Here is a 12,569-nt window from a genome sequence, read left to right on the forward strand (position 1 = left end):
GATACAGGGAGAAGTAGCCTGTGTTGCTTCAGATCTTACAGGGAGCTCTGGAAAAGGGATGGCCCTTCAGAGTCAAACTAAGGCAAGAGGGACCAAACGTTTATATCCTAAATTGGCCAGTCATGGGATTCAGGCAGCCTTCCAAAGAGAAGCACATTGAGCAAGGTGTTTTCTTCAGCTGTTGGTAATTCCTGGCAAGGAAAATAGCTGAAACGTGTTACTTGCTGACACTGAGATATATGCTTTGTGTCTTCTATTCTTTGTAACCGCATTGACCCAGCCCTCCTTCCACACTATCCACACTCAGCATGGACATGATGAACTGAATTGATGTATTAATCTGATTAACTCTGGTAAAAGAATGACTTTTATTTTCAGTATGGCACATTTGTTTCTCTTCCAATCAAACTACAGAGGCTAATCCAAGTTCCCAGGCCCCAGAACCCCCATCTGCAGGTGCTAATGTCAACCTAGCCCTGACCCCCACCACAGGGACACCTCCTAAGTAGTTTTCTGAGAGCCTCAGCCACTTCCTTGTTCCTCAGGCTGTATATGAGTGGATTGAGCATAGGGGTGATCATGGTGTAGAAGGCCGAGACCACCTTGTCCTGCTTGGAGGAGTGGTAGGCCTGGGGTCGCATGTAGGTGATCATAGCAGCCCCATAGAAGAGGGAGACCACTGCCATGTGAGAGGAGCAGGTAGCAAAGGCCTTCTGCCGACCTTCAGCAGAACGCATATGGAGCACAGCCGCCAGGATCTGCAGGTAGGAAGCAGAGATGACAGAGAAGGGCAGGAGCAGCATTAGGATGCAACAGACATAGATCATGGTCTCATAGAGGGAGGTGTCAGCACAGGCCAGCTTCAGTATGGCAGGGACCTCACAGAAGAAGTGATCAACCTCCTGGGAGCCACAGTAGGGAAAGTGCAGGGTGAAGATGGCCTGGATAAGTCCATCCACCAGGCCAAAGAGCCAGGACACTGTCACCATGAGCCAGCAGACACGGCGGCTCATGACCACTGAGTACCTCAGTGGGTTGCTGATGGCTACATAGCGGTCATAGGCCATGAAGGCCAGCAGAAAGCACTCATCCCCCAAGAGAGTGAGGAAGAAGAGGATCTGAAGCCCACAGCCTGTGAAGGAGATGGCGCCATGGCCCAGGAGGAAGTCAGTGGCCATCCGTGGCACAATGGTGGAGATGAGCATGAGATCCATGAGTGACAGCCAGCTGAGGAAGAAGTACATGGGGTTGTGCAGGCGAGAATCGACATTGATGAGGAGGATCATGAGCCCATTTCCAGAGAGGGCCACCAGGAACATGACCATGATGATGGAAAAGAGGAAGAAGTGCAGTGGTGACTGGGTGAAAAGGCCCAGGAGGATGAAGTGGGAGATCAGAGTCTGGTTTCCCACCCAGGCCATTGTTCCTGCAGAGGGACGTGCCAAAGTCTTGCGATCTGGAAGCAGGAGGTGTATGTTTAGTGCCACAATATTGAGACATCAAAACTTTGCCCAATGTGCTGTCCTCTTTAAGTGTTACTGGGTTTAGAATAAACTCTTTAAATTTCTGTTTAAAAAAGAAAAGAGTCTCTAACAAAGATACAGGATTTCACTGTGGAAAATAGTATGGAATTTCCTCAATAGTTAAAAATAGAACTACCATATGATCCAATAATCACATTATTGTGTATTTACCCAAAAATTACATGCACCCGTATGTTTTTAGTATCATTATTTACAATAACTAAATTATGGAAGCAGCCCAAGTATTCATTGATAAATAAAGAAGTGATATATACGAAGTGGTTTATATATAAATATTATCCAACCATAAAAAAGAATGAAATCTTGCCCTTTGCAATGACATTGATGGAGCTAGAGAGTATTATGCTAAGTGAAATAAGTCAGAGAAAGACAAAAACCATATGATTTCACTCATGTGGAAATTCAGAAACAAAACAAATGAACGAAGGAAAAAAAGAGAGACAAATTAAGAAGCAGACTCTTAACTATAAAGAACAAACTGATGGTTACCAGAGGGGAGGTGGATGTGGGGATGGGTTAAATAGGTGATGGGGATTAAGAAGTGCACTTGTCATGATGAGCACTGGGTGATATATAGAAGTATTGAATCATTACATTGTACACCTGAACATAATATAACAATGTATGTTAAGTATACTGGAATTAAGATACAATTTTTTAAAAACAGGAAAAACTTTTAAGGAAAGAAGCAAGCTGTTGCTAATGACATTGTTTTAACTCCTAGGACTTTCTTCACATGACTGAGAAGCAAATTTAGAGCTATTTATTGCTGAAGTGATCATTGCTTCTGTCTCTGCTAGGAATTGGCTGTTCTTCAGTCTTTATAGTTGCCTCTCCTACAAAGGCCAGCTTCACTTAAGGATTTGCTTTTTCAGGAAAAAGTACTAAAACAACAAGGGCATGTGTCAACTTTGAACTGAGCACTTATGCAAAATTTTGAACCTCAGCTTCCTTATCCCAGATAAGGTTAACAGTATCATATAGAGTGATATTAAAGATTGAAGGTGATAACATAAACAATGCCTAGTAGTTTAGAAGTGACAAAAGCTGGCATTACTTGACCATTTCTTATGTGCCAGGTCTTACAATGAACACTCTGCCACATCCTGACATTTAATCCGCATAACTGCCCTAGAAGATTCATCATTTATCCTCTTAAGTAGGAAAACTGAGATAGAGAGGGTTTTTATTTTCCAGATGTAAAATCTTAAAGTATTTTCTAAGAAACTTTGTAAATGAGGGGCGCCTAGGTGGCTCAGTGGGTTAAGTGTCCAACTTCAGCTTAGGTCATGATCTCGCAGTCCATGAGTTCAAGCCCCGCATCGGGCTCTGTGCTGACAGCTCAGAGCCTGAAGCCTGCTTTGGATTCGTGTCTCCCTCTCTCTCTCTGCCCCTCTCCTGCTCGCACTGTCTCTCTCTCTCTCAAAAATAAGTAAACATTTAAAAATTAAAAGAAAAGAATACGAGCAACAACTATACATAAATTACTAAAGGACACAGAGTATGATAACAATAATTACCTTGGAGAAAGGGTTAGAATTGGGTGGGGATTAGGGTCAAAAAAAGGACTGTAGTTTGACCTGCAATATTTCAATTTTTGACAAGAATTTCTTTGTGTATTCCTTGAATGTAAGCGAAGATTGTCATATAAACAGGTAAGTAATGTATCTGGCATATCTTGTCTTTTTAAGCTTGCTTTGTAGCATAATATTTTAAAAACTTGTACAAGAAACAACTAGGAATTTTTCAAGTAAAAGTAAGAAATTCATAGTTGTTAACTTTTTTTTACAGAGAAAGTAACACTGTATACTATTCTTGATGTCACATCTAGAGTGTTGTATGGGATCTCTGTTGTCAGAGCTACCTGGCCATACACACTACAGTCATACACTTAGAGCAGATTGAGAGTCCTGTCCTAGGGCATGACAGTATGCCTCACAGAGTGACAGCATAGAATGCAGTGAGTCATGAATGAAAGGATGAGGAGTTAGAGGGAGAGCAACAGTAACAGTAGACCAAAGGAAGAAGGGAGAGATGAAAGGAGTAATGAGAAAATGTCAAGCTAAAGGAGACAAGATACAGGAGAAAAATACAGAAAATGTTAGACCATCAGAAATGTTATCTCCCAGAAGAGACCAAAAAAAAAAAAAAAAAGAAAAAAGAAAACAGAGACAATGTAATAGAGGGCAGGGAACATAGACTTGGTGAGAAAGAGAGAACACAGATGCTAAGAAGGAAGGATCGGGGGAAAGCAAAAACACAAGTGGGATGAGGAACAGAAACAGAGGGAGCACCTAAGTGAAGTGGGAAGCCAGGCATAGGGGCAGAACTCTCCTATTAATGCCACAATGAGCTCTCTGACTTCTGGGACTCTGGGGGCTGTGAGAGCCCAGCATCACGGACTTTTTCATCCTGTTGGGAAAGTGGAGCAGACCACTTTGCCTGCAACCTTTCTGCCTCTCTTTGAAGTCCTTTCCCATCAAAGTCTTCTCATAGCAGCTCCTGGCCCTTCAGGCAGAAACAGGTGCTTCCAATATGAGCAGAGTCAATAGTCATGGCCTGACACTTCCTAGTCTCCTCCACTGAGATGCAAAGTTCTCCCTGTAAAGTCTTACCAAGAGGCCATAATACATATTGTTTCAGTTGGGCAATGTTGGGGATATTTAATAGTAAGAAGGCAGTCCTGCACCCCTTAGATCAGACATGTCAAAGCCCTACGCTGTGTGTAAGAGACTCATAAAGAGGTTCACTGGGAATTGTGTTGGGGAGATCTGCATCAGAAAGTAGTCAGATTCATGACACAGCTATGAAATGAAAGGAAACTGCAGGTAGGACAGGGAGCAAAAACACCAAAGCATGTTTGTAAAAATAGCAGAGCACTGAGTTCCTTCAAGAAGAAGGGGTATAGGAGAAAATATCCAAACAGAAAAATATATTCAAGGTGTGGAGGAGAAGCAAGCAGAAACTTTTTCCCAAGAGTTAGAAATATAGGCATTTGTAGCTGGGTCAGCAGGAGACGACTTCAACACTCTCACCCAAATCTAATAGCCAGATGTCATCAGGAAAATATAGCTTTCCCAGTGCCCTAGAGGGAGCCATTGTCACATCCTCTCTAGACTTGCAAAGACAAAACAGTCCCCACCCTTCCTAAAACCTGTTGGAAGACCCTGAGGAATTCACTTCCTCTCCTGGGTGACAGTCTCCCAAGCAGTAATACGACAGGTTAGATGAAACAACCCTCAGGTCATCTCTAGTTCTACCCACAGAATAAAGAATTAGGAGGCAAAAAAAAAATCAAGAAACAAATTCTAACTACACAAGAGGTCTCTACTTCAAGAGAAGTAGTAAGCAGGTGAATGCAAAGGCAGTGGTGGGGTGAACAAACATTTTAAGCATTTGGTAACAGAAAGAGGAAATACAAGACACATAGAGGAAGAATCTTACCTTGAAATGATGTAATTAATGACGCCAGGAAGGATCTGGGAGTGAGGAGGGCAGATCAGGAGTCTGGAGTCCTATGTCCTTGGAAAACAGACTTCACCAAGGGATGGCTGCCCTAATCAGTTGGGTCTGCAGCAGGATCTCTCCCTGGAAGCCAGGGAACCTCCATGTCCTTGGAAGGAAATGGAACTAAAATTGAAGCAGAAGAGAGTTAAGGTAGAGAAGAAAATTTCCAGAAGAAATAGTTGTGTGGTCAGAACTCCTCTAGAATCTCTTCCTCTTCTGAGAAAATGAAGTTAACTGAGGTGCTTGGGCCACTCTCCATCCACAGGAAGGAAATGCCTGATGCCTTCTAGAGGGCTGTGGAAAAGTTTTGAAAAAATGCATTAAGACTGGTAAAAATGGGAATAAAATGGGTTCTGAAAGAAAGAATACAAAAAAATATAGAAGACTAAGCTTCATGCTAAAACCCTGGCAGAATTTTTGGAGTTAAGAAAAAGATTTCCAGAACAATTATAATACAGAGAGATCATATAACCCTCATCCATAGGAGCAGGAGGGAGAGGTCTGGACCAGGATGGGAAGAGACAATGGGGACTAGCAAGGAGCCTCTCACCTTTGCAAGAGACCCTTTGTTGGGCCAGGTCAAGTGCCAAGCTAATAGGTTTTATTCCCTCACTCCTCACTGCTACCCATTGTTCTCCCCTTTTCTGTGACTAAGGAAAATTGCTTCTATTTTCACAAATCCTTGGGGATTCATCTTCTGTCATATCTCTGTCCCTAGTGTCTGGCAATTAAACTTCACAAGGAAGGGAGCTTCCTGCAAAGTTCTCTGCTCATCTCAGCTACACCAACAAACAAAATCTCTCCCAGGAGAAAGAGGAGAGGAAAATTGGGGAAGGTTTTCTACGGGTCAACCTAATTGGCTCTTCTTCCATTCCAAAAGGGAATGGAAAACATTGGCTTTTGTTCTGTGTTATGTCCCACTTTTAAAATGTCCACTAAATACTGTATGTAAGCAAAGGGCATTTTCCAGAGATTTCCAGAGTGTCACTCCTCTACATTTTTCTGCCTCCTCCCAATACCTCAGCCTAACGATAAGGCAATCATCAAAGATCACATTGACTCTTCTGATCTCAGAGCTCAATTACACTGGAATTCAAAGAAGTCAAGGATTCAACAAACACTCTGCTAAGAGTTCATCTGTCCCTGACACTGACCACCTCCTACTACTCTCCTGTCAGCTCCTACCCACTTGACTTCTCTTCTACTAAGAAATTCACACAAATAAAGGTAGCATAGCACAGACACTTGACCTTGAAGTCAGACAGAGCTGGGTGGGAATCTTATGTAGACTTGACCTTGGGCAAGGGACTAATCTGAACCCCAGTTTCCTCATGTGTAACCAGAATGATGATATTTACTACAAAATATTTGTTGTGAGCATTAAATTGAATAAAATATCTAAAGTGTTCTCCCTATTTCAGGTTCTAAGAATTGTAGTTACTAGTGTCACTGCCCTCCCATCTCTCTAAAGCTCAAAAGCAGATACAAAAAAAAAGACTTTACAAAAATAGATAAAGCTCACTAAACAAATAACTAAAGCCTAAAGATTGATTAATTAATTAATAAATTAATTAACTATATATATAGAGCAAAAAAAACATTCTAGAAGGTGAAATCTGATTTATAAGATTACCACATAATGTTCAAAATGTTCAGGGTTTTGTGAAAAACTATAAAGCACAAATAGGAATTAAAAAGTGTAAGAAAAAAGTCAACGGTTAATTATAGGTCAATTCAGGGTATCAGGTGTAAGGAGCAAAAGAAAAAATAAGTATATGGCAATGAGAAGGAATGAAATCTTGCCATTTGCAGCAATGTGGATGGAACTGGAGAGTATTATGCTAAGTGAAGTAAGTCAGTCAGAGAAAGACAGATATATGTTTTCACTCATATGTGGAACTTAAGAGACTTAACAGAAGACCATGGAGGAAGGGAAGGGAAAAAAATAGTTACAGACAGGGAGGGAAGCAACCAGTAAGAGACTCTTAAATACATAGAACAAACTGAGGGTTGATTGGGGAGGAGTGTGGGGGAGAGGGGGAAATAGGTGATGGGCATTGAGGAGGGCAATTGGGATGAGCACTGGGTGTTGTGTGTAATCAATGAATCATGGGAACCTACTCCCAAAACCAAGAGCACACCGTATACACTGTATGTTAGCCAGCTTGACAATAAATTATATTTAAAAAAGGAAGTAAGTATAATGAATACAGCCTAAGAGAACTGTGGGATACTATCAAGTATAGCAACATAGGTATCTGAAAATTTAAGAAAGACACAACAGGTTCAATAAGGATATTTTAAAAGATAATTGTTGCTCTCAAAGAAGTGCTGAAGCCAAAGGATTTTGAACCCCAAAGTCTGGGAGGAAAAGAGACTGAATCTACCAGGAAGAAAATGGGACAACTTGAGAAAAGATTGGTGGGCGATTGCGAACTGGGGGAGATAAAAACAGGCCACATAGGCATGGAGGGGAGGGATCCCCTTCTGTGGAGAGACAAAGGAAAGAGAAAGAGCAGCTTGGGAAGTGTAGGACCGTATCTGGACAGGAGAAAGAACTCGGACTGGGACTGAGAGGGATCCTATCTCTAACTGCAGGGCTTTCTTTGGACTGGGGCTGGCTCCATGTTCATGCATCTGGGGAAGACAGGAGCCTGCCCTGGGTTGGGTGCTAGGTCAGGGGCGCAGTCCACAGTGAGAAAAAGCAGTCCCTTCCCTGGAGGGCTGGGCGATAGTACAAAGCCTCCACCACCTCCAGGCTCAGTGGCTGGGCCAAGGGCTCATTCCGCAGTAGGAGAAAGTGGCCCTCTCCCTGGAGTGCTGTGGGACAGAACAAAGCCTGCCTGCGTCCACCACCCTGGGGCTCAGTGGCTGGTTGAGGGTGCAGTCTGCAGTAGAAAAAAGTGATCCCCTCCCTGGAAGGCAGAGGAACAGAACAAAGCCTGCCTGTGTCCAACACCCCCAGGCTCAGTGACCAGGTCAAGGGTGCAGTCTGCAGTAGGATAAGGTGGCCCCCTCTCTGGAGTGCTGTGGGAAAAGAGAAAGTCTGCCTGCGTCTGTCACCCCCAGGGCTCAGTGGGGAGGTGGGCAGGGCAGTCCACAGTAGGAGAAGGCAGTCCTCCCTGAAGGGTAGCAGCATGGACAAAGCCAGCCAGGACCACATACTGGACCACACTGAGAGGCACTTCCCCTGTGCCAGAGTGCATGGAGCAGGACTTTGAATCCTAGCCAAGCACAGGGTCAGGGGAGTTGGCAGAGAAGGACCATGCCATCTGTGCCTGAGGCACAGTGAGGACGACTCAAATAGAGTCCACTGAGTCCAGGTCTGGGTCTGTTCCATGGAGAAGAGACTGGGGGATCGCCATTCCCCACCCCTACAACCAAGGCAGGGCCTCTGGTATCAGTCCCAGGGCCCATAGTGAAGGTGGGACCAGACTACACAAAACCACACCCCTCCACACCTGGTAACTGCATATCTACTGGAGCTGAATAGACCCTGCTTAACCTCTAGACCAGCGCTGCAGCATTGCCTGGATTAACTCTGGGTCAATTCTGGATATATAGATATATTCTCCCCATTTCTCCTCCTTATCTTTTCCATCTTCTAGGCGGGTTACTCTGGTTATTGGTTTGTTTAAACAGACATATTGAATCCATTCTCTTCATACATGTTCTACACCTCCTTCTTTACTTTCCTTCCTCTCTCTGGAATAATCAAGCCGTATAGTTTTGGGTAACTTTATTTTCTTTTCTTTATCCATGCCTCCTTCTTTATTTTCTTTTCTCTCTCTCTCTCTTCTCTCTCTGGATTAAGCATTTTAGTCTCTCTGCCTAGTCAATGTTTATTTTTTCTTCTTCCATGTTCCTGTCATTCCTCTCTTTGTATGTACTCGTCCATCAGCACCACCTCCACCCTGTTCTTTACCTGTAGTCAGTGTTTTTTGTTTTTAGTTTTTAGCTTTTCTTTTTTTAATTTTATTTTTTTTTAATTTACATCCAAATTAGCATATAGTGAAAAAAATGATTTCAGGAGTAGATTCCTTCATGCCCCTTACCCATTTAGCCCATCCCCCCTCCCACAACCCCTCCAGCAACCCTCAGTTTGTTCTCCATATTTATGAGTCTTTTCTGTTTTGTCCCCCTCTCTGTTTTCATATTATTTTTGTTTCCCTTCCCTTATGTTTATCTGTTTTGTCTCTTAAAGTCCTCATATGAGTGATTCATAGTTTTTGCTTTTCTTAATTTTTTTTTTGTTTTCTTTGGGTGCTTGTGTGTTTTTGTCTGCTTGTTTTACTTTACAGAGCTACTCCAAGGAACAAATCAAAGCACACCTGGTGGTGGATCTAAAATATCACTACGAGTAGGGAAATAAAATAACCAAAATCACAACAAAGAGCAAATAACACTCTCCAAAAGAAACTCTTGAAGGGCCAGGCCCTGGTCAGTATATGACACCCCTTTAATATAGCAGTGCTCAAAGGGGCAGAGCACACAACAAGTTTTAAAACTCATAAGGGACAGAAAACTAGAAAATTATGAAATGGAAGAATTCTCAAAAAAAAAATTCCAGGAAGCTAACTAATTGATAAAAACTGATTTAAACAATGTAACTGAACAGGAATTTAGAGTAATAGCCATAAAATTAATTGCTGTGTTTGAAAAAAGCATAGAGGAGAGCAGAGAACTATTGCTACAGACAAGAAGGGACTAAACAATAGTCATCATTAATTTTAAAAAGCTATAAATGAGGTACAAAATAAAGTGAAGGGAGCAACAGCACGGATTGAACAGGCAGAGGGGAGAATAGGTGAGTTACAAGACAAAATTATGGAAAAAGAGGAAGCTGAGAAAAAGAGAGATAAAAAAAATTCAGAAGTATGAGGGGAGAATTAGAGAACTAAGTGATGCAAACAAAGGGAACAATATCTGTATCATAGGAATTACAGAAGAAGAAGAGAGAGAGAAAGGGGCTGAAGGTGCACTTGAACAAATCATAGCTGAGAACTTCCCCAATCTGGGCAAAGAAACAGACATTCAAGTCCAACAGGCACAGAGAACTCCATTCAGATGTAACTTGAATCGATCATCTGCACAACATATCATGGTGAAACTGGCAAAATACAAGAATAAAGAGAATTCTGAAAGCAGCTAGGAATAAACGGGCCTTAACATACAAAGGTAGACACATAAGGGTAGTAGCGGATCTATCTACTGAAATTTGGCAGGCCAAAAAGGAATGGTAGGAAATCTTCAATGTAATGAACAGGAAAAAAAAATGCATCCAATAATCCTTTATCCAGCAAGCCTGTCACTCAGAATAGAAGGAGAGATGCAGGTGTTCCCAAACAAACAAAAACTGAAGGAATTCAAGACCACTAAACCAGCCCTATAAGAGGTCCTAAGGGGGATACTGTGAGTGAATATTGCAAGGAGAACAAAATACCAGAGACATCACTACAAGCATGAAACCCACAGATAACACAATGACTCTAAACCCATATCTTTTAATAATAACACTGAATGTAAATGAACTGAGTGCTCCAAGCAGAAGACATAGGGTATCACAATAGTTTTTAAAAAAAGACCCCATTTATTTGCTGTCTATGAGAGACTCATTTTATACCTGAGGACACCTTCAGATTGAAAGTGAGGGGATGGAGAACTATCATGCCACTGGAATTCAAAAGAAAGCTGGGGTAGCCATACTTGTATCAGACAAACTAGACTTTAAATTAAAGGCTGTAACAAGAGATGAAGAAGGGCATTATATAATAATTACAGGGTCTATCCATCAGGAAGAGCTAACAATTGTCAATGTCTATGTGCCAAATACGGGAGCCCCCAAATATATAAAACAATTAATCACAAACATCAGCAACCCTATTGATATGAATGGGGTAATTGCAGGGGACTTTAATACTCCACTTACAACAATGGATAGATCATCTAGATACAGGATCAATAAAGAAACAAGGGCCTTGAATGATACATTGGACAAGATGGACTTGACAGATATATTTAGAACTCTGCATCCCAAAGCAGCAGAATATACTTCTTCTTTAGTGGACATGGACATTCTCCAAGATAGGTCACATAATGGGTCACAAACCAGCCCTCCATAAATATAAAAGAATTGAGATCATACCATGCACACTTTCAGATCACAATGCTGTGAAACTTGAAATCAACCACAGGAAAAAGTCTGGAAAACCTCCAAGAGCATGGAGGTTAAATAACATCCTATGATGAACCAAATGGGTCAACCAGGCAATTAGGGAAGTATTAAAAAATATATGGAAACAAATGAAAATGAAAATACAACAATCCAAACCCTTTGGGATGCAGCAAAGGCAGTCCTGAGAGGAAAATACATTGCAATCCAGGCCTATCTCAAGAAACAAGAAAAATCCCAAATACAAAATCTAACAGCACACCTAAAGGAACTGGAAGCAGAACAGCAAAGACACCCCAAACCCAGCAGAAGAAAGCATATAATGAAGATCAGAGCAAAACTAAACACTATACAATTAAAAAAAACAAAAACAAAAACAAAAAACAGTAGAGCAGACCAATGAAACCAAGAGTTGGTTTTTTGAAAAACTAAACAACATTGGGGCACCTGAGTGGCTCAGTCGGTTAAGCCTCTGACTTCAGCTCAGGTAACGATGTCACAGTTCATGAGTTCAAGCCCTGCGTCAAGCTCTGTGCTGACAGCTCAGAGCCTGGAGCCTGCTTCAGTTTCTGTGTCTCCTTCTCTTTCTGCCCCTCCCCTGCTTGTGTTCTCTCTCTCTCCCTCTCTCTCTCTTTCTCTCTCTCTCTCTCTCTCTCTCTCTCTGTCTCTCTCTCAAAAATAAATAGACATTAAAATTTTTTTAAGTAAAAAAATAAACAAAATTGATACACCTCTTGTCAGTCTTCTCCAAAAGAAAAGAGAGAGGACCCAAATAGATAAAATCATGGATAAAAATGGATTTATCACAACCAATCCCTGAGAAATACAAGCAATTATCAGGGAATACTGTGAGAAATTATATGCCAACAAACTGAACAACCTGCAAGAAATGGACAGATTCCTAAACACCCACACACTACCAAAACTCAAACAGGAAAAAATAGAAAATTTTAACAGACCCAAAACTAGTGAAGAAATTGAATCAGTTATCAAAAATCTCCCAACAAATAAGAGTCCTGGACCAGATGTCGTCCCTGGGGAATTCTACCAGACATTTAAAGCAGAGTTAATACCTATCCTTCTCAAGCTTTTCTAAAAAATAGAAAGGGAAGGAAAACTTCCAGACTCATTTTATGAAGCCAGCATTACTTTGATTCCCAAACCAGACAAAGGCCCAGCAAAAAAGAGAGCTACAGGCCAATATCCCTGATGAATATGGAAGCAAAAATTCTCAATAAGATACTAGCGAATTCAACAGCATATAAAAAGCATATAAATTCAACATATATAAATTCAACAGCATATAAAAAGAATTATTCACCATGATCAAGTGGGATTCACTCCTT

At 41.6% G+C, this 12,569-nt stretch overlaps 1 protein-coding gene across 1 annotated transcript; it reads right to left on the bottom strand.

Annotated features, from left to right (window-relative positions):
• Window positions 1–470: 470 nt before the first annotated feature.
• Window positions 471–1,421, bottom strand: LOC121016620 (olfactory receptor 56-like). Its single transcript, XM_040454324.1, has one exon. The coding sequence runs from the start codon at window positions 1,419–1,421 to the stop codon at window positions 471–473; it is 951 nt and encodes a 316-aa protein (XP_040310258.1).
• Between the last annotated feature and the right edge of the window lie 11,148 nt (window positions 1,422–12,569).

This window comes from Herpailurus yagouaroundi, unplaced genomic scaffold (assembly GCF_014898765.1).
Source record: "Herpailurus yagouaroundi ecotype Mexico unplaced genomic scaffold, PumYag 212, whole genome shotgun sequence".
NCBI lineage: Eukaryota > Metazoa > Chordata > Mammalia > Carnivora > Felidae > Herpailurus > Herpailurus yagouaroundi.

Excerpts from the sequence above, each read along its gene's own strand:
- LOC121016620 (XM_040454324.1), bottom strand. The coding sequence starts at position 1,421 with ATGGCCTGGGTGGGAAACCAGACTCTGATCTCCCACTTCATCCTCCTG.